We start from the raw sequence: 23632 nt of genomic DNA on the forward strand, positions 1-23632 counted from the left end.
ACTGTGGTAATGGTAAGATCCACTGGACCAAGGCTGGGGAATGAGACTATGGGAGAAGAATTAAATTACGAACTCTAGGTCTTAGGTGGAAATGGAGCTTTTGGACTAGGAGTACTGGTATCTCCACACGGACTTGCTCATCAGGGGGAGTGCAGTAAGCATGGGGGGAAAGACCTGTTCTAAGAAAGAGGGTCACTTTACCAAAATGCTCCTATGTGTTTTTTAGGACTGAGGTATTAAGTATCCTGGATCATTGCCCTCCAAATACACCCAGGTGTATAAAGTATCACCATTTATAGTAAAGAAACACAAACCTTATATTGTCAATTCCTGTACCTATCCAATGCTTTTTACATATCTGCCCTTGTTCTTCCACAGGCTTATATTGTCAGTGATGCAAGCACAGTGCTTAAGGACCTATAGTCTAATAAAGATTCCTCCAGTCAGACTCCCAGCACACAGGAGCCATAAAGAAACGGTGTCAGTGATGAGGCTTTATAAGGAACCACATGTGGACGGCTGTTCAAATCCCCACGACAGGGTTCCCGGAGGAGGAGGAGTCCGTCATGCACTCCAGTGACAGGACAGCATCTAGTAACTGAATATGTCTTCCCTGCCAAGTCCTGAGGGATCTGGAAACCCAAGCCTTCATTTACAAATTTTACCAACCTTGCTTCGCAGGGGGACATGCAAATGGAAAAGAAAGGTGCTCCCATTCTACAGTCTCTCGTTTACTTGGCAGTGGGGGAATACAATCAGGCGGTTAGCAAGAGAAACACTAAAAACAGATTGCACTGACCTGGTTGGCAGGACCTCGGGCAAGGCGTCCACTCACTGAAAGCTGTCACGATACAGTCTTTTTTGCATGGGAGAAGGCAAGGACGCACTGTTTCGGGCCGAGTTGAATCTGGACATCTGTCAATGGTAAGAGACAACAGAGACAATATCAATGCCTCCTGGAAGAAGTAAGTGGTTTAGCAGAGAACTGTGGGGTTCCAGAACAGAAAACACTGAGGCCCTGTTGTTGCTTCTATGGACAAGGAAGAGAGCCAGGGAGGTGAGGCTGCTTGCCTAACGGCCCCCAGCCAGAGGCAGAGTCAAGGGCAACGTCAGCTCTCTTGACCCAGAGACCAAAATACTTCTCACTCCTCCAGGAAAAGAGCGATCCCTGAAACTAATGGAAGGGAATGCCTTCACAAGAATGTGTCCCCATCAGCATCAATTCAAATGACATTTGATTTTTTTTTTTTTTTTTGGAATGAACATATCTGATATTTGTTTTGGAAAGCATTCAGATCAGTGATATTCTACCAAAGAAACAGGAAAATACAAGGCAATATATGAACATATTGGGAAACAAAAATCATTGAAAAACCACTTAAGTTTACCCTTTATCTTTGATATGAGCAGAATTTTAGAACATCTAAACGATTGGCAGGTATCTCTTTAGAACATGTGGACTGAGCTGGAGCAAACAAAACATGACAGATGGCAAATGTCAAATATACTAACTAGCATTAACAAGAGCAACACTGCAGTTCTGTTATTTTGCTGATAATGAATGCTCACACTTGGGAAGAAAGCACCACAGTCAATTGATTCATAATCACTTGGAAAAACTAAAGCCTCAGAAAATGGCAATCAAGCTTTTGTTTGTTTTCTTGCCTGCTTACTTGTTTTATGAACACAGAGGGCTAAAAACTACATTGATTATCTTCTAAAACAGTGATATGCCAAAAAGAAAAACAGGAAAGCACTCAGGACAGATATTTGCATTTTAAATTCTGTTCCCCATAAGTTCCTCACAAAACACATAAATGCAGCGTGGGTAAAGCTTAACAGCATGAGCTCTGGTATTAAGAAGGCAGCGCTGAGTTAAGGACTTTAGCTAGCTTCTTTCATTTATTCCTAATGACAACAGTGAGAGGCATTATAGCCTTCATTTTCACATGATAAACTGAGGCACTGGAATAATCAGTAATGGACCCAAAGCCACACAGGGAGAGACCATTTGAGAAAAATTATAATAGGGAAAAAAAAAACAACAACAGTGTAGAAAGTTCAGACAATCAATAGACCTTCTCGAAGAAGAGAAAACAGAGGAGATAAAGTTAATGAGGAAATAATGAATTAAAAAAAAAACCCAAAGAGCTGATGAAAGGATGACAGTTCAGGTGAAGAGCCCACCAATTGTATACAAAATGACCAACATGCCAATGCAAAGGTTGTCCAGTTTTCAAACACCAAAAAAAAAGGTAAGAGAACAGACTATAATGGTTGTGGGAGAAGAGGAAGAAAAATTTGTCATCCAAGAATCTGGCTGACATCAGTCCTCATCAATTTAGATAATGATCAAAATGAAAACATTTTCTTAGCTTTAAAACTTTAAAAACAATATATAAGCCAAATGTGGATGACCGAACTTGACCGTGGAACAGAATGTACATGATAATATTCGTGACACCATCAGGTAAAGACACAGCGGACAAAGCAGGGGGCATGGAAAGGGAGGGAGACAGAGTGGAGGCTTGGATGTCCTTATCTGACAAAGCAGGTGGGCAGAGTGACAATCTAAATATAAACGAAAACAGAAATAAAGTTCTAAAAAGATTAATCAAAAGTACTAAAGCAACGTACCCAACAGAACACCACCAATCTGGGACTGGAAACAGGAGTACGTGTAAATGGGCCAAGGTTCTTTGCTTTCACGAGAGGGAATCAAGGGATGGGCATTTTAAATTGATAAATGAGATGTAGGAATGATGTGTGGAAACTGTATGATTTAAAGTTAAGAAGTAAACATGAAAAAGGGAAGAGGACAAAAAATATACACTCGTGCTTGCTTGTACTGACATAAAGATACACTGGACAGAGATAAGACACTAACACAGTGGCTGCCAGCGGCAGGACAGGGGACGGGGGACAGGGAGACAGGGGTGGGAGCAGGGCTGTAAGCATCAGGCTTCTCTTTGTTATATATTGTATTTCTCCTTGCATGTCATTATATTTGTGAACCACGTGAAGGCTTACCAGTCAAAACAGAGAGAGAGAAGCAGAGACAGAGACAGAGAGAAAACATAGAACAACTGTTAAAATGTGGCTGTGGCTGTGGCCGTGTTTGAGATGTGGGATACTAAACGGAGCAGGAGATGGGTGGGACCTGTTGCCTGCCATCATTGGTCTCCCTGTATTATTTTACTTTTTCTACGGACCAAAGAAAACTTGGCTAAAAATGGAAAATGGATATACTCACAGAAAAAGAATTGCTCAATAAATTACTAGTGGCATTATTAATCATACTTCGTATACACAGAAATGCTGTCCATCAAAGAGATCAGTTCAATAAACAAAACAACAGAAAGAAAGAAGAGTGTCTTTGTGAGAATATAGTGTTACATAAACAAGCTACTCGGGTAAGGAAAATTTATGTCATACTTTACTAGAGATAGCAAAAAACGCTAAAATCATTCCCAAGTCCTTTATTCATACTCTGAGGTCTACTAAAATTAAATTGAGCAGCAGTGTATTCCAACTCCTCTCCAACAGCGCCTGGTGTATGGCTGGAAATGGATGTGTGAGTTGAGCAACACCAGCTTCCTGCGTGCTCCGTGCAGCAGCAGGGGCCCACGTCCAACCAGCGACTTCACGCTCACTCGTCCATTGGCAAAATAGCTTAGAAATATTTGTGGCACTGGCTTCAGGCTTTCTGGAGAGGGAGGCTGATCCTGCAGGGATTTTGCTCACTTCAGTTAGGAGTAGGTGTTAATCTCTTTTAGGAACTGATATTGCTGACTTGATTTACCCTTGATCAGCATCACTCACAATAAATACTCACTGAGCATAGTGTCAACTTTTCACAATGCAGCCCCTTTCTCTCTCCATGTTCTGCCCCGAAGTCCATAAGAGAGAAACAGTATCAGCTCCTCAGTGGCAACGATCAAGCTCAGGTTATATTGCTTTCATAGAGGCCACGACTGGAACGTGATTTCCGGTCTGATAGGAGCCAAATATTCTCTTGTCAGTGAAAATGGGTTTTCTGCTCATTTCTTTTGCCAGCAAAGTTGACCCTTTCTGCAGGGGTTCAACGTCCTCTTCCTTTCTATTTGCAGGATGTCTACCCCTTCAAGAATCATCACATTTCTAATTTTCATAAGTTTCTTCTTAGTCTTCAGAAATAGTCTTTGACCATTAGCAACATATGTGCCCTCTATTTCTAAGAAAAACCGTAAGGTTTATTTTCTGTATGGTTGTATTGACACTGACCAAAAAAGGCTTTTGCCCGCTTTTGTGCTGTTTTCGTGTGTGTGTGTGTGTGTGTGTCTGTGTGTGTGTGTCTGTGTGCCTGTGTATGCCTGCACGACACATAAACTAATTTTTAATGCTTTGATGGTGGAATTCCATCTTATATCATATCTTAAAAGTGCCATATTTTAGTTCAGCTTAAATATTTAATAACAGTAAGTGAATGATTGGATAGTATTCAATGTTATTGGAGCCTGAAGACAAATAAATCCCTGGGGATATTTGACTAATTTATCCAGCCATTTCCAAAACAAAATTAAAGCCTTAAGACCCAGGGAGACATATGGATTCACTTTTTAGTTAGTAAACAAAGTATGGCCCCTTGGCTTTTGTCATAACTTATACTTCCTAATTTCTCGTAATGCTCGGACTCTAGATTGGCAGTGCTCTCAATAAAAGGATGAATGTATTTCATTTCAGCACATATATTTCCCTGGACCAGCACCGGAATGCTCTGTAACTATTATCTTGTTGTCACCCTGTAGCCTTCAGCTCCTTATAAGCGCTAAGCTGAAATGCATCACACCGAGCTACAAAGACCTGCCATTTTTCAGTTAGGCCCCATAATCAAGATGCAGAGACAATGCTCCACTTCTTTGATCAGTCCTCCGACCCAGGAACCGATGCACGTCCCACTCAGCTTCGTGGGGCAAACCTGCCAACTCTGTCAACGTTAAATGTTTAAATGGAGCTCTGTATTATTGTATCTCACACAACACCAGGTGTTTTCACATTAAAGGCAAAAAGTGCCTTATCAGGACTTTCAGAAGGCTCCGAATTGTGTTTTTAATCTTTTTTATTATTATTATTTTTTTCTACATTGCAACTGAAAAAAAATGATTAGTGAAACAAAACCAAACAAAACCCCAGAACTATCCCAATAAGCTCTCACTTCTGTTCTACTTCTGCCCTGGCTAGTACTCATTTTCTGATATGATCAGTTCTATTACTCATACAATGGTAACAGCCTCACCTATTCAACTGCATAGAAACCAAAACACCAACCCAGGGAAGCAAGAACTTGCAAGGAACTCTGCCTCCCAGTGCAGTGGGCTTGGAGATAAAACACATTATATTAGCCCGTCCATTCCATGGAGACATACTTCTTTCTCTGTACCGTGAAGGCCCCTCGTTCTTTAGGATGTTTCCTTCCTCTTTTCTGTTTCTATTCCCCTACCCTCACCCCAAGGATTTCACAAATGGCAGGGAATCTTTTCCCACTGCAACAGCTTTCACATAAAAAAAAGAACAAAAAAAAAAAAAATATATATATATATATATATATATATATTTCTTTTTATTTTTTTTTTTTTTTTTTGGAAGGGCAGAACAAAGGATATTTTCTATTGCTGCTGGTTTCACTATCTCACTATGTGCTTCACTGGACACTAGATATTAATTTCTTAGCTCAATTAATCTCCTTAACCTAAAAGTTTTTAATTAATTTTACTCAAGTCAATTCAGGCTCCTCATATTTAGCAGGGTTGTTTGGAGATATACAGTAAGAATTCAACCTAAATTGTTAAGTCTCCAGCTTCATTAGCAGGCAAAAAGTAATTAGCAATGTGTGTGTGTGTGTGTGTGTGTGTTAGGGAAAACATCTGTGTAATTCATTTTTTCTGTGATGGTAAGCCGAGCAAAACTAGGGGCTAGTCACAAGAATAACATTTATGTGCTCAAGCCTTTACAAAAAACAAAACAGAACAAAACAACACTTGTCATTTGAAGTAATTATAAGAATAGAAAAAGGGGCTTCCTGATCATATAATCCAACTTTTCTGGTCCAAATAGTCCTTCAAATGTGACAGTTTATTTGGTGTCATTCTTCATTCTAATGGCCCTTTGCTAAGAAATAAACCAACTGTACTCATATCAAGCAGAATTTTCCCGTTCTGGTTCAGAGCTGAAAAGTTTTGTGTCAGGGAGAAGCTCAGACATCAGGCATGCTAAATTTGCTCATCACAATAAGGAATAACAGTTCGCTGCATTTTATGTAGAGTTTACTGCTATACCTAAGCCATATTTAATTTTATTTGTATATTCAAGCTGATATTTCATGCACCTTTTTTAAGCAGCTGAAAATTTACATCATAAAAATGAACATTATCAAGGCTGCAATCCTTCCCAAGATAAAAGGAGTTCTCACGTCTGCATAATATCTTTATAAGATTTTTAGGATTTTACCAGAACCCCGTGAATCAGATTTTCACCTGAGCCAGGTGATAATGTAAAACATTATTGTCCATGTTTGGCTACAACTCCCATTGATTCAATCAGTCCATGCAGTGCTACGCATACCAGGCAAGTTGCAAAACACAACTGACATAATGTGATATTCCAAAACACAGCACAAGCAATGTTGAGTCAGGTCTAAAGCAGAAATAACATTTACGAATTAATAAGAGTAGAAGGTCATACATTAGATCTAGTCATTACTCTTCACAGCAGTCCCCTTTGCCAAAATGTATGACAATAGATCTAGTAATTTTTCTTGAACAAAGGACAGACATCAGCTTTTCTCCATCTTCAGCAATTCATATCCAATCCTTGTTGAACCCTGTAACTTTCCTACACATAAATCTAGTTCATTCATGGATTCCAAAGTCATTTATGGTACACTGACCAAATGCCTGACATTGTGCTTAGGTCTGGGGTTGCAGCAAATTAAGAACACCCAACTCTAGTCCTCTAGAAGCCAGCCTTGGGAAGAGAGAGAGGAGGTCTTCTGGACTGTGCTTCACTGCAAGTCCTATCACCTCCGCTTGCATCTGCAGAGCCGACTGCACATCGGACGCTCCAGCACCAGCACTATCTGGCCAGTCTGCACGACTTCTGCCATCAGCAGTTTGCTTCCCTTAACTGAGCTCCTATGACTTTCTTTACAGTACTGTGCTTTCCATGCCAGTGTGGAAAAGGCCCAGAGATACGTATCAACGTGCCTCAAGGCAATATCAACCAGGTGTTTGAGTTGCCCAGGACAGCAATGCAAACTGGATCGAAACAGGTGGAAGAGCAAATGTGTCTGCCTGTGCCGCCAGGCAGCGTAGGGACATCTTTAGCGGGATGAGCCCGGCTTGCTGCTGCCAGGATATATCCTGCTTTGGTTTCTGCTTCTTTCTGAGCATCACTTCCACTCCCTTTGCCTGCTTTTTCTTCCAGGACCGTGCCTTTGCAACTGTCAATTCATATACTTAGAACCTCATGAACAGAAAGAAGAGAGGGTTTCATTTTTCCCACCTCAGAAATTCCTGGGGAAGAGCACTAAATTGCCTCATTTGTGTCACTTGACAGAAGCTTGAGCATGCCCATCCTGGTGATGTATCACTCCTGTGACGGGGGGAGGGGGGTGTTCTACCACAGGGAAGAGACTAGTTGAAGCACGTCCACTGGGAAGTCTCCATGGACAGGACAGTTACCCAGTCACCATATACTTCATAGGTCCCTTACATTTTCCTTTCCACGAGCTTCCTACATGGACTGGGGAAACGTCACGCCTCCTCATTTGGTCTAGAGATAAAACTCCCACAGCTGAGTTCTCTGCCTAATTATTGTTTTCCCTCTATCACTTGCAATTGTCCCTGACCCTTTTGGATATCTATATCCTAATTCCCATGTCCAAGTTTTCCTACTATTTTTTTATTTTGTTTTTTAACTTTATGTCTTCAGGTGCAGAGTCTGACAGGTATGTGATCGCGACATACTTACAGGCATGAATCAGTCTATTCAGATGGCCATATGGATTTACTGCCCCCACATAACAGAGCAATGGAACCTAACAAAGGGAGCAACACAATCCTATCCTTTCAAAGTGGAGAACCTGCCTTCACGTTGACCTAGTCTTTACATGACTGAAAAAAAGCCAAAAATACCAAGATGAGGTCAAGCAAATATTTGATTACTCAAATAGATTCAATATTCGTGGGCCACATTTACTTTCCATTAGCTAATGCACATATTATAACCTTACTGATGGTCCGTAGTATAACTGTTTCCACCTTTGTTTTTGAGAGGTATTTTCTAGTCTTTAAGAGTCAAACGAAACAAAGTTCTTTTCCTCCAGCACAGACTGAAGCATATTCATTGTTTGATAAATGTTTTGGACTAAAAATACTCAACTATGCAATAATCATATGTACTTTCAATAAATCATTGGTGATACCTTTTGGTCATCACTTGTCCCACGTGACTCTTGACACAGAAGACCCTCCGGGTCTGAATGCCCACGCCACAGGTGGCTTCTCCAGTCCAGCCAATGGTTGCATTAAGGGCAGTTACCAATGTGTCTTCAGAACAGGGGCCCCAAGGCAACGTCTCCCAGTAGAGCTGCATACAGGAATGGTCATTGCATGAACGATATTCTTGGAGGGCCTGACTAGGGGGACACGGTTTTCCACCTGCAAAGATAAAAGTCAAAAAGAATACATAGTTGTTGGTCTTGTTATTACCAGGTTGCTGTGGTTATGTCGTTCTTATTTTTATTGTTTTTGCTGTTTTAATGGACATAGAATTCCAAGGGCCTGAGGCTCTGTACCATTCTGCCCACTCTAGGGCCATGGTCCTTTTGTCCAGAGTAATAATCTGAAGACAACATATTTCACTTTTCCCTCCTAAATAATAGGCAGCAGTACACACTGATTAGACCAAAACCAAAAACAACAACAACAACAACAACAACAAGACCAGATTCTATTTCCCACCTTTGGCTCATGTATCTCTGAGATAAACTCCAAAGAAATTTGCTTTTATTTTAGTAACACGATGACTACATAAATTAGTCAGTTAGGTATAGTAGCCCATGACCTTGAAGGGATATCAGGTCAAACATGTACACTTACATACATATCACCTATATCTGGCCTCTTTTTCCTAAGAGAGCATTATTTTTCCCAGAGAATCATTCTAAGACACCCATCCTCCATCAAGCAATGCATTTCACTGCAATTTGAGAAATCCAGAAGTGTCTCTTAATGTTTGGCAGAAGAGAGCCCATCCTTAAACTCTGAAATAATATCCGACAATGTATTATCCACTGGCGAGGAGACCAGACAGATGTGCATCCTTCCACTCTTGGGTGAGTCAGACAATCAAATTTCATTACTGTCTTTTATTTCACATTTTTATATCCATGTAAAAACTGGCATTTATCTGAAGTATTGATTTTTTTCCTACTCTTCCACCCTATGATGTTTTATTCAGTGGGCCAAATGCCCAAAAAGATTTGTGACCTTGGTTTTGTTATTCTTGTTATTTTTTTCCCATTAAATACTACTGACTTTTTTCTCCTTCCAGAAATGTAAGAGACAAGACTGGGAAGCAACTGCACTTTAAGAATATGAAAATCTTCATTCATCTTGACCCTGGCCCCATTTTTCAGGATCACAGAACAGAATCTTGTTTCAAAAGTAGCTCCTCACAGCCAGTGGCCACACCACCCTGCTGTTCTAACTGAGCCATAGGCAGGCGAAGCCAAGGGAGAGCCTGAAAGAAAGGACACACACGTCTGGGGACAGAGACCATCGCTGTAAATGAGAGAAGCAGCTACTCCTCCAATTTGTTCTCATGTCATGCGTTTACATTTCCATAGCACATTTTAGCTTGTTCAAAGCCATTTTCAGAGCCTTCATCTTCTTCCCTCTCACAACATGCCAGCATGACAGAACAGGAAATCAGGCCGACGTTAGTGGCAGTTCCTGGTCAAGAAGCCGTGTCTCTTGATTCCTCATTTGGAGCTCTTTTTACCAGACATATTCCAATTATATTCCCAAATGTATGAGCTACCGGAAGCTGAATGTGTGTCAATCAAACTTTGTTTTTTTCTCCAAAAAGGTATAATGAAAAATAACATCCATCTGATTGCCATGGCCTATACATAGGTTTGGGCTAAGAAAATTCATGGAAATATAGAACCCAGTCTAGATCAACTACAGGGTTAAAAAGAAAAGGCATACATGGAAATGAGACTTAATTTTTATTCAGGCAATAGAGCTATCCTATACGTACGTGGCTACGTCTACTATATGACTTTCTCAATTACCTTCTAGGAAAAAAAAAATAATAATTTGGCAATTGACTCCACTGTTGAACCCTTAACTATTACTCACCTTCTCCAGCCAATGCCAGGATAGTCCTTGACCTGGTCTGTTTTCCATCTGAGTTTTTATTTGAACAAGACTGGGAACAGGATGACCACTCTGTCCACTCACTCAGCACACAATCCATTCGGCAGGGAATTTCACAAGCCATCCTTTCAGGAGGAGGGGATGCTGGGCAGAGACTCCCTGATACATCTTCTCCTGTAATCAACCAGATCAAGACAGATGCTGATTAAATGCACAACTGAGGACAGTCCAAGGAACATTTAGGTGTGTTGCTTCCTCTGTTAGTTCAGTTCAGCTGAGAAGACTTCACCTGGTGTCTAAACCAATAAAGTGTGAAAAATGATGGCTTCTTCAGCAATTCATAATATTTATGTCCAGAGAAAATGCCAGGAAATCATTTGGCATTTAGAAAGGTAGATACCACAGCAAAACTCTCATTTGTCATCCATCGCAGGGACACAGTGGGCTTCTTCCAGGAATAATTTAGCCATGGATGGCTAGGGATAGACATGATTGACCTGCTATTGGTAACCATGTGTAATAAGTATATGTTTTCCTGCAAAACAGGGGCCAGAGTAGTCCGTTGGCCTGCAAACTTCAATTTATGTTGAAAATTCTATTCTGTGCTATAAATAATTATACCAATCTAATTACCTGTTGGGTGCTTTTACCTCCAAAAATGTAACTTTAAGCAAGGTTATTACATGATGATTCTTTTGTTCTGTTCGTACCTAGTGGTAAATAATCCCAAACCACAAAGGAAAGGGACTTGTAGTTAAAATTATATAATGTTGACACAAAAGTTGAAAGCCCGTCTGAAATTTTCCCTAATACATTTACTATCACCCCTCTGAATGATCTGATGAATCACTCACACCAAAACAATTACATATATAAAAAAAAATGGGGGGTAGTTGGTTTCGTTTTGTTTTGTTTTTTTCCAATGAATAGATGTTAAGACTAAGGGGATCATTTCTAAGTTACTTTTCTATATCCCAAATAATTATAATAATTTTAAAAATCCTCTTTCAGGTTATTTACTCACTATTCTTATAATTCTAGTGTTACTCTTTCTAGATAACAGTTCAACTCTTACTATTTGCCCTCATAAAAACAGAAGAATAATGATGTCATATATAGTTTGAAGTAACAACACGGAATGTGAAAGAGGCAGTTCTGTCTGTGTGACTTTACACCCGTGGAATTCTCCTGTCATAATCTGCTTGACACAAAGAATAACTACAAAAGGGACTACTGTTTATGGGGCATCTCCTTTGTGCCTGGTGGTGTCCTCGTAAGAAGCTCTTAGAGGCAGGTGTAACCCATTCTGTTTTATAGACGAGGAGTCAGTGGTTCTGGAAGGAAAACTTGCTCAGGGTCACACAGGACTGAGTTGGGAATCAAATTAAAACTTTCGGACTCCAAAGCTTCTGCTTTTCCCATTAACCACATTGTGTCTAATTCCAAGGAGATGGATATTCCTTTGCTGAGGAAGTAAATAAAACCAGCCGACAGTGAGCAAGACTGCCCGGAGGAGAAGACAGTACACTGTTAATATCTGCATTCATATTTGTAAATGAGGCCAGGATCATTGCCCCTGAGGTACAAATAAAACTTTTCAAGCATATTATGAGAAGTAATAGAGATTCTAGCAGATAATCAAGCTGAAAGACCCGTTCCAACCATTCTCTTTTCAGTCTTAATTTATTTTCAGGTTGAGTCCCCACTGTATGTTACACACATATACACATGCACACAGATACTCTCTGTCTGCCCCCTACACACACACCAGCACAGCTGAGGGCTAGTGCTTTCCCAAAGACAGAAGCAAGGAGACCAAACAAATGCCCAACCTACATCTAATCAAAAGTTAATTTCCACATTTGTGAATATTATTAACATAATTTGTATACAAAGCACTTTAAAGCAGTGTCTTGCAAAGGACATTTTTGAGGAATAATATTATTAGTAGGACTCTTACAAAAAAAGTGGGAGAAAGCTGTGAATACTGAGTCAAATTGTAAACTTGGTCTCACTACTGAAAAAAATATCAATATACAGTGTAAATTCCGTAGGTTGGAAATGGTGGGTAGTGTTTTTCAGCTTTATTTGACCAATGACCATCTTTTTTTGAGAAGAATATCTCCTAAAAGTGGTATTTTTATGAATGTGTTTTTAGAAAACCCTGCCTTCAAGAGTTATCCAATTATCAAGTTCTATTTCATGAGCGTGTACTATGTCCAAGGCATATGATGGGGCAGAAACTGGTGACGATACTATTATTTACCCCCCTCGAGTCATGATTCATAACAGAGATGAGCTATAAACATATACAAAGAAAACTCAATCCAAAAGTAAATGCCAAGTTCCACTGGTGTGTTTCAAAAGAAAATACTGTGGTAGCTCAGGGAAGAGAAGGTCCTCTGGGGTCTAGCGTGATAGCAGGAGGCCTTCCACAGGGAAAGACAGAAAGGTACAAACTCGGTGGCAATGAAAGAGGGTATTTCAGGCAATGAAAGTATCAGCAAAAGTAGAGTGGTAGGAAAATACCATGTATTTAGAAGAAATAGGGAAGCTGCAGGAAGAGAAGAGAAAACCCATGTTGGAAGAGTGATCTGACATCAAATTCTGAATGACTTAGACACACAACTTCTGTCAGATTTCTGCCTTCCTTAAATTCCCAGTTACTCAGGTTTGCCATGACCCGAATTTGGCATCCTCCCCAGTCATCATTCAGCACCCTCACTATTCATGTCAGGAGCTTGAAAACTTTTTAAAACCTAAGCTTTCATAGAAACTGATATACCCATTTCCTCAGTGCAGTTAAATGTCAATATTCCCACCAACATTTTGATAGCTTGTCTATACAGGCTAATTCACATGGGTGAGCAAATAGATGAGATTTTCTTTAGGGAAACCAAACCACTAGTCATAAGCAGGCTCTGTAATTTGTGAGTGAGCTGCACAATGGGATCCTGGTTACAAAGTGTTCTAGCTGTATACAGTGAAGTGTCTACAGGTGAATCCTAAAAAACAAAACAAAACAAATAGTAAAAAAAGTGGGGGGTATCCTAGCACCACTTATCCCCTTGTATGTCACTTAACTTCTTTGAACCTCAGTTATTTCATCTGTAATAAAGAAATAACAACACCTTTCAGGGACAGTCTAAGGATTATAAATCATTTATGCAACATACACAGCAAGACATCTAGCATATGGAGGGCTCTCAATATACGCAAAGCTTTAAAAAAAATTGTTGTTTGCAAAGGTGTATGCCACAAAAACCTAATGGCCTTCTTCACCTGAAAAATCTAGAGATTCATGCGAGAGCTATGGAAAGCACTTGCTTTGCCACTCATGTATGTGTACAAATAACCACCAACAGCTTCACAGGCTGGTTCACATAACCTATAAAAACTACTTATAATTATCCAGATCATTTTATTTATATGGCTGGTGAATCTAAACCATTTAAGAGTCAAAAATAAAGAGCACTTGAGCCTGAATAACCTCATCTACCAATCCACATCAGTGTAATTATCTCCCCATTGTACAGAGAGAATCTATCTCAAAAGAAGAGCATTTATACTTTCCTGTTTTCATTTTCTCGGATGGATCAATGAGACCAACTGAAATCTCAGGCAAGCATGGAAAATAAAGTGACACATGGGACAGAAACTTAGCCATTAATAGTGATTTTCGCAAGCTCTGATAATCTAATGTCATAATAAAATAGAATATATTTAGAAGGGAAATTGAATTCATCTTTCAAGAAGACTGTGAAATTGCTTCCAGCCCTCATCAGCCTCCCTAGGATCAATAATGACAAACTCCACATTCTCTCCTCATGGAGTAGACTTATTTAAACCAATTGTGACTCTGAGAATATGGGGTATGATGCTGCTTCAACGTGGTCACTCCTTTTAAAAATAATTTAACATGGTGAAATTCACATTATATAAAATTAACCATTTTAGAGTAAACACTTCAGTAACATCTAGTAAACCACAGTGCTGTGCAACCGCCACCTCTATCCAGTTTCAAAACATTTCCATCACCCTTTACCCATTAAGCATTTTCTCCCCATTACCCCCTCTCCTCAGACTCTGGCAGGTGCCACGTTATGCTCTGTCTCTACAGATTTATCTCTTTTGAGAATTCCATATCAATGGAATTATACAACTTCTGATCTTTTGTGTCTGGCTTTTTTCACTTACCATAATACTTTGCAGACTCATTCGTGTTGTACGATACACTACTTTATTCCGTTTTATGATGGAATAATATTCCATTGTATGTATATACCACAATTCATTTATCCATTCATCTGTTGATGGACACCTTTTGGCTATTGTGAATAGTGCTTCTATGAACATGCTTGTATATGTACTTGTTTGCTTACTTGTTCTCAGTTATTTTCAGTATATGCCCAGGAGTAAATTTACAGGGTCATATTCATCACTCAGGTTTGTCTGTGATTCTGGGGACTGTGGCATAGATGGCCAGATGACGAGGTCTTGGCCATAGTTCACACTACTGTCCTTCTGTCTTCCCATTCCCAGATAAAAGCAAAAGTACTTAGATGAAAGAAAGATTCCTGAGCATATGAATACATACTCACAATTTCCTAAACATGTTTCTTTTTCCAGTTCAAATACTAATTAAAGTATAAAGAGCTCATGCAAACTATGGCTACTGGTCAAGCAATCATCTAAATTTAATGCTAATAAGCTATCAGAGTTAGGGCTTTCTACAGCAAATTAGTATTTAAACTATACCTATGCTATATACTACATCCTGTAACATTCTTTGTTTTGTGACCTCTAAGGAATTAGAATTTAATATTGGGAAGTACCATCTATCTATTTAAGATTTATCTATTTCTTTTAGAGAGAGGGAGAAAAAGAGAGTGCGAGAAAGCATGAGTGGGGGGAGGGGCAGAGGGAGAGAGAGAATCTCAAGCAGACTCCACGCTGAGTGTAGGGGCTTGATCTCACGACCCTGAGATCATGACCTGAGCCAAAATCAAGTCGGACGCTTAACTGACTGAGCCACCCAGGTGCCCCTATCTATCTTTTACAACAGTAGAAGGAACAACTATAATTCTTAATTTTCTGACTTATGTGTACAAGAAGAGAAAGGATTATAAACAAAATGGAGGAAGAAAAGAGAAACCCAGCTACTCACAAATCTACAGTATAATTCAGAAAGTAGACCAAGACCAAGACCACCATTATACAAACTTCAAATTACCTTGCTCTCCCCCCAAATAATGCACTCTGAGTACTTTATTGATATTTTCTCTTGTATATTATTATACTATCTGTGGAAAATAATGAAACAGTTATTGAAAATACTATACATGTCATAAAATTTTATGCCCTATTTAAGTCTCAGAAAAGAATGCCAATAAATGTTGATTAAATGCTTGCTGACAGCTGAGTAAGATGTCAACAGATAATACATGGCAAATTTACTGGAATTGATACGCACTTAATTTCATTTTTAAATTTAAGTGTTAATTTCTTAAAGGTAAGCAGCCGCTGGCCACTTCTGGACTGAAACCCTAATCAGCTAAGGAAATGTTTCTATTTCAAACCAATAAAAGATAAAACAAAAGCTAAGGGCTAAGCAGAATCTGTGTGCAACAACACAATGCCAGTAATACAATGACTGTTTCTGCTTCCACCTTTCACAATTTGAAACCTATCTGTGTACCTAGCTGATACATATAGGAAGATGAAGAAACCCGATATTAGGTATTATCAGGGTCCTAATAATAAAAACAACAGCAACTGCCATAAAATAACATCAGCATCTGATATTTGAGAAAGCATAGAGGTATTATACTCTGTGCTAACCACATTAATGTAGGGGTTTACTGAATATTCAGAGGAACATCATTAGTTGGGTACCACTGTTAAACCTGAGACACAGGAAGTTTAAAAAAAAAAAAAAACCCTGCTCAAAGTCATGTCGTAAGTGTCTGAACTGGAACTGGAAATCATATCTGTTAGACATTACAAACTATGTTCTTATCTATGATGCTGTTTCCTGGCTCCTACCTTACATGTGTACTCCTCATCACATTACTTCTGGCTGATGCCAAAATGTGAAGAAGGGATACTACCCAATCCATTGTCAGCTAGCCAATAAATTTAGTATTAGAAAGAATAAGCCCAAAGGGGTGGGCACCTTGATCATCTGGGTATTGCATCATGGGTGGGGCAGAATACGGCAATCCTCTGCAAAAATGGAAATGATAAGCGGATGGAGAAAAGCTCAGAATGGAAGGATGGTAGAGTAAGACAGAACGCAACACTGGATAGGAAGAGGAAAGCAGGGACAACAAAAACAGTACAGTGTATGGTTAGATAAATGACACAAACACAAGCTGAAACAAAATATATAATAATCACCATAGGATACTCACAAAGTTAAAAAGAAACAATAAAACTCTAATAGCAAATAAAAGAGAAAGAAAGAGAACATAAGAGCAAAGGCCAAGATGAATGGGGCGGGGGGACTCAAAAGAACTGGTAAGAAATAATAACAGCTAAAAATAAGAAGACAATATTTCCAAGGTAAATATGTTTATAGAAGCCAAAAGTTAGCTGAAATTTCATCTACATGGCAGGGGAGGTGTTTGTCAGAAGGCTGTCTAAGCGAGCAGCTATACGAAGTTCCCCAGCATATACTAACATCATCAGAGCAGCTCACACTTTGATCGCTTAGAATGTGCCCAGCTCAATATCACATTTTACATGTAGTTATTTTCTCATGTAATCCTCAAAGCATTAATAACAGTAAACTCATGCACCGTATGTAGTAGAGGTCAGTTATTACTCTAAGTGAATTATACATATCAGCTCCTTTAAATGTCACAACAATACTATGAGTTAAGAACTGTCCTTATGCTCATCACAGACACGGCAACATTGAGTCTTGGAGAAGTCAAACAACCTGTCCGAGGACAAACACAAGTAAAACAGTAGAGCCTGAGTTTGGACCTGGGCAACCTTGCTCTAGAGCCCATCTCTTAAACATGACGCTTTATTGATACTGATCTTCTACTCACTGTCAGGACAATTTCCGTACGTGGCTGCACAAGGCCTGTCCGGAGGAGTCCGCCAAGCGTAGAGGATTACAATACCTTTAGGTCATGAGCGCTGTACTAAGTGTTACTCAGGGTGAGAGAAAATGCGAAAGAGCAGAAACACTAGAAACAAACTAAAACTGCTCAAATAAAAAACAAAAAACAAACTAAAATCTAACAACATGTCTTAGAGTTGAAATGTCACATTTCCTTGGGCTTAGTCACATGTTCCAGGAGAAAGTAACCAGTATTTCATGTGTGTGTGTAAAGGGTTTGAAAATTACTCATTACATCTTAGGTATGGGAAAACAATTTCTATATAGTACTGTTTTTGACATCTACCAAAATTGGATCTTGGAAAATAATGTTTTTTGGGTTTTTTTTTTTTTCCTAAAGATGACATCAATTTGCTCACAAGCCCCAATTTCTGGTTGGTAGTTGAAGACAGACAGGAGTTGGGAAGGGATGAGGAAACATAAATATATCCATTTAAAGTTCCTACTGAAATACTCCCATTGACTGGGTCTCTGTATATTGGCACCTAGTTTCTACAGATGCACCTGCCCTACTGCTAATTTCTAGGGTCTCTGACATAGCTTCTGATTTTCTAGCCCACATACTTCATACTCACCTAGATGTGACTTCAAGCTCTTTCCAGTTTCCTGGGGCAGTCAACACTTCCACATCCCACACTGGGGCCCCCATGTCCTAAATAGGCCCAGAGAGACCAGATTGGGAGGGTGGTAAGTGGCTAGCTCTGGTGTCCATTCTGTGCCTAAACACAGTACACCATTGTCTCACTATTGCAGCCCCATTCCTATATGTGGGGTGCAGGGAACCCTGTGTGCACAGCTGCTTCCCCAAGTGTCAAACAAGGAAACGGTCCCTTTGCTTTTGCTTTCCCTTTAACCTACCTGATGCATCCACAGTTTTCATTTTCACAGCCCAATATTTCATTTTCAAGAGAAGAGAGGGGCCGGGGAAACTCATCTATGTACCTTCTCTTGATATCCTCCCTAGGCTCCTCCTTTCTGCCCAGGAAATGGGCCAATGTAGAATTCCGGCTGATGTTAAAGCTCTATGGAGTTCGTTGGCCCATCTTGATATCTACAGGGAGCTATTTGGAATTTACAAAACACTTTTCTCCCATATGCCCGGCTCTTGCATATGAATCCTGGTTTTCAAGATTATTGTCTCATGAAAAGAGTTTCACAAGTGCCATTTTGGGGCACTGACTTATACTATCTTTTCATTTAAGGTATAATAATCTAGATCTTTTGGACACAGTGCATAGCTCAGAAATCAGGGTGTGGGGGGGATGGGTCTTGTCCACAATGAAAAAAAAAGGCACACTGTTACATCCCAAAACACAATCTGATGACATCCATTTAGTATGGAAACTCTGTTTGTCATGAGAATTTAATAGAGATTCTTTATATTTTTTAAAAGATGAATCCAGAATGATAATATGGAATATGTAATGTAGGACATGCTTCTTCAAAAGGGAAAATCTTGAAGGAAATAAACAGTGATTTATAAAGAACAGAATATTTGATGAGTTGTGACATCTGGATTTGAGTTCTGCCTTAAACACCTAACCAAAATGTGGCCCTCGAAAACTGTTAGGCTTTTTTATGGCTTCAGATGCCTTATGTAAGTGGTAGGAGGGGCAATGCTATCATCCCTGATTATATTATTCGGTCTGGTGAAAGATCAAAGAGGCTAATGTAAAATAATACTTTGGAAATTGCAAAGAACCATTTATATATAATGTGGCTTTTTATTATTGGTGAAAATGGGGATAAAGGATATCCCAAATAGAAAAATGATTTGGATCAAAGATACTATCTCTATTCTCCATCCTAATTTTGTCTTAGCCAGAAAAATAAAAGAGGAACTGAAATGAGTATAAAGGCAGAAACAATATTATTCATTTCATCTATCTACCTGTCTATTTATATACCTCACTATTCAGAAAAGGATCTGGACCAGCTTGAATATGTGGTGTACCTTTAGAAACTACTTCAAGTTGTCTAAAAGTTTGCAAACATTTGAAAATCAGTATTTTTTAAGTTAAGCTGGGTAAGTCAATAGAGTGAACTGATAAGAGAGCAGTAAAGAATGATCATTTCTTTCTATATAATTAACCTTCAGAAACATAATTTGAATGCCTGTAAACAAGAAATATAATTTATTTAGCTACCTCATTATTGTTGCACAATTAAGATGTTTTCAATTTCTCTGTGACAAATAACACTGCAAAGAATATTCTTGACCATAACATTGATTGATTTCCTAAGAATAAATTTTAAGAATGGAAAAACAAAGTCAAGGAACATGAACTTCGTTACAATACTTGAGAAAAGTTGCCAATGTGGTTTTTTTTTTCATTATTTACCATTAGCCACAAACTTTTAAATTCACATACAATAAATTTCCCTCTGTATTGTAGAGATCAATGGGTTTTGGCAAATGCGTAGAGCCTTGTATCTAGTACCATTATCATGATACAGAACAGTTCTATCAACACAAACAGATCTTTGTGCTACCCCTCTGGGGTCACTCTGCCCTTGGCAATCCTCATCCCTGGAAACCACTGATCTGTTCTTTGTCTCTATAGTTTTGCTTTTGTCATAAAAAATGGAATTACACAGCACGTAGTCTTTGTAACAAAGTGCATTTGAGGGGCAACCATGTTGCTGCATGTATCAAGAATTTATTTGTTTTTTTGTTTGTTTGTTTATGATCTGCATAGCATTCCATTCTATGCATGTAGCATATTTGGTTTATCCATTCCCTTGCTGAAGGACATTTGGGCTGTTTCCACATTTTGGTTATTATGAATAGGTTCACGTAGGTTTTTGTATGAATATAAGTTTTCATTTTGGGGGGCATAAATAATTAGGCATTCATTGTAACACTGGGTAATACGTAAGTATAGATTTTATAAGCAACTGCCAAGCTATTTTCCAAAACAGCCGTACCATTTTGCCTTCCCAACCATGTATGGAGAGTCTAGTTGCTCTGACTCCTGACCAATGTTTGATAGGACCATATTTTTGGTGTTTGTTTAGTTTTCATCATTCATATAGGGGCACAGTGAGATTACACTGATGTGTTGATTTGCATTTTCTTAATGACTAATGATGGTGAACATCTTTTCGTGTGCTCGTTTGTCATCTCTATATTGTCATTGGTAAAACATGTATTCAAATCTTTGCATCATTTTGTAATTGGGTTGTGCTGTAAACTAAATGTTTGTGTTCCTTCAAAATTCATATCCTGAGCCCACAATGTGATGGTATTGGAAGTGGGGCCTTTAAGAGAAAATTAAGCTTAGATTTTCATGACAGTGGGACCCTCATGATAAGATTAGTGTCCTTACAAGAAGAAAAAGAAAGAGCACATGGTAAGAAGGTGTCTGTCTATAAGCCAAGGAGCGGGTGCTCACCGGATACCAGATATGCAGGCATCTTGATCTTGGACTTCCAGAACTGTGAGAAATAAATGTCCATCGTTTAAGCCACCTAGTCTGGTTCTGCTATAGCCACCAAAGCTGACAGAAACAGGTTGTTTGTTTTCATATTGTTAGGTTTTGAGAGTTCTTTATAAAAGCTGGTATTGAGAGGATGTGACCACTGGTCGACCAGTGAGCTGGACCCATGCAATCAGAGGCTCCTCACTCCTTCCCTTGTCCTTGGAATATGCATTCCCCTTGCCTTCCCCTCTCCCAGATGCTGCCCCGAAAACAAGGCCTTGAGATACTGATGTGGTATTGAGACCATCTGGACTGAATACATGACTGAATCCATTGAAGGCCTCTATATAAACTTCCAAGATCTGGCAGGCAGGTGTATAAATCTACTCATCTTGTAACTGCCCAAGACAAGCCTTGTATGTAAGTTCCCTCACTCATTAAACCTGCCGCCTGCCAATCTGGAGCAGCCTCTTTCCTTCTTCAGCCTCTCTCTGTTTTCTGGGAATGGGGAGCAGTTTCAGATTGCACTCAGAAATTACCCAAGGAGAATGTACTAATAAGTGATGAGAAGACAGAAGAAATGGGCCTTAGGAAGTGGAATCCATGGGAACAATCCTGATTTGCCCACTGACATCTAAGTAGGGAGGAGTGGCCCATCTCTTAGATGCTTGTGGACTATTCTGTGACAGCAGGGGTGAGGCTTTAGTGCACCTGTGTGAGGCACAGCACCCAGCGCACTGCAGCACCAAAGAAAAACAAAGGGCCACGGTGGGCTGGCCTCTACTGTGGGCAGCTCGGCTGGCCACCGATGCCCCCCACTCCCCAGAGGCTGCAGCTCGGGTTACAGAGTTGGAGAAAGAGCTGAGGATACAGGATGTATGGGCGTCCACTACTCTGCCGGCTCCAGGGCTGGCCGACAAGGTGGGAGGGCAGGAGCATCAGCTGGAGACCTTAGCGCGCCCTTCTGCGACGCTAGGAGGGTGCAAGAGATCTTGGATGAAGATCTGGGCACCTGTGACAACGTCTGGTTAGGATGCTAAGCAGTGGAATCCCCAGGAAAAAAGGAGAATGAAGAGGAGGATTTTGTAATTGACAGCGAACCGGGGAATGTCCCATGCCCTCTGACCCTTGATACAAAGGAAAGCAGAAGCACAGCGACAGCCACCCAGCTGGCACAGCCCGTGACTCAGGAAACGGTCTTGACGAGAGAATATGTGCCTACCTTGTTGATACAGCTGCCAAGTTCCCACAACAAGCGAGGGAAAGTGTCCAGACTTGGTTAGTGCAGCTATGGGAGACAGAGGGCCATGGCATTTCTCAGACAGGGCAGAAAACAGAGAGAGGAGGTAAAACATCCCCACACATCCTGCCCTCCAGCAGCACCCGCATGGTACTAGGAGGAGTCAAGGTACTCACTCCCTTATACACTGGATTATTCTACCCTAGCAGGAGGCTTGGCCCAATGAGGGAAATCTATAAGGGAGGTACAGCACATTCTTGGGGGGTTGGGAATGAGACAGGCCACCTACACCCTTGTCTTTGAAGATCCTGATCAGACCACATTCACTACAGAAATGAAAGCTAAGACACTCCAGTTTGCCCCCAGTACCTGGTATGAGACACTGATATACAGGCTCAGCCCAGTTGTAAGACAAGACATTCACGAGGTTGAGCAATCCATTGCTGATCTGGGGGAAAGTGACAAGTTCCAGGAACGCACACTGTAGAAAAGACCCAAGACACAGGGAGTTCAGAATGCCAAAAGGCTATCCCACTTGGCTGTAAAGGGTTCAGTAAAAATAACCCGAAAGCAGATATGGTTTGACCTCATTGCTGCAGGACCCTCATGTAAACAGATAGACTGACGACCTAATGCTATGTTGGTTGGCCTGTGGAAAGCCTTAAAACCTGGACAGTAGATCAGACCTGCCCCATCTACCCCTACCACCCATGACGCCTGGCCTGCTCCAGCAGAGGCCTCAGAGATATAGTCCTATTTGGGGTGAGTGCCTCCCATGTCCTAAGGACAGGATGCAGACCAAGACTGCCTCCAGGTGAGAGCCACTGGAGGGGACTGAGACCTCATGTAGAATTCAGTATTTGCTAGTCCTCCAGAAATACACAAAAGGTGACAACTATGGAGGATACAGGAGCCATATATACTCTAACACATGGTAACCTTCAGAAGTTTCCTGGCCCCTCGGTGCCATCAATAGGGAGGCAAAAAGTTACAGTCAGGAAGGTCCTTTGATATGCAAATTGGACATTCTCTCAACTCACCCACCGCCCACCGTATGAGGTTTTTATCTCTCCAATACCAGAGAATATATTGGGCACTGATATCTTACAAGGTCAAACTCTGCAAACCTCTATCAGTGAATTCCATCTCCAGGGTTAGAGTGATCAAACCAGTGTAAGGAGGAAATGCCAACAGGCAGCCAGTAAGCCTGCCACCCCACAGACAGTGGTAACTGTCACACAATATAAATTGCTGGGGGGTACAAGGAGATCGGAGAAACTATCCAAGAACTGCACTGAATGATTGTTGTACGTCCTGTCCATACTTCTTTCAACAGCCCAGTATGGCTGGTAAAAAACTACCAAGGTTTTTTTCTCAGACTACCAAGAATCGAACAAGGTAATGTCCCCTATCCATG

At 40.2% G+C, this 23632-nt stretch overlaps 1 protein-coding gene across 1 annotated transcript in view; it reads right to left on the reverse strand.

Moving 5' to 3' along the window:
* The window catches only part of THSD7B (thrombospondin type 1 domain containing 7B), a 699268-nt gene that overhangs the window by 369490 nt on the left and 306146 nt on the right, over nucleotides 1–23632 (reverse strand). The window contains exons 7-9 of the mRNA XM_040645418.1: nucleotides 10404–10595; nucleotides 8462–8696; nucleotides 800–915 (exon numbers count right to left, since the gene is read on the reverse strand). Of these exons, the coding sequence (XP_040501352.1) occupies nucleotides 800–915; nucleotides 8462–8696; nucleotides 10404–10595 (543 nt within the window). The remainder of the gene's footprint in view (nucleotides 1–799; nucleotides 916–8461; nucleotides 8697–10403; nucleotides 10596–23632) is intronic.

The sequence above is a fragment of the Ursus maritimus genome, unplaced genomic scaffold (genome assembly GCF_017311325.1).
Source record: "Ursus maritimus isolate PB19 unplaced genomic scaffold, ASM1731132v1 scaffold_1, whole genome shotgun sequence".
Lineage (NCBI taxonomy): Eukaryota > Metazoa > Chordata > Mammalia > Carnivora > Ursidae > Ursus > Ursus maritimus.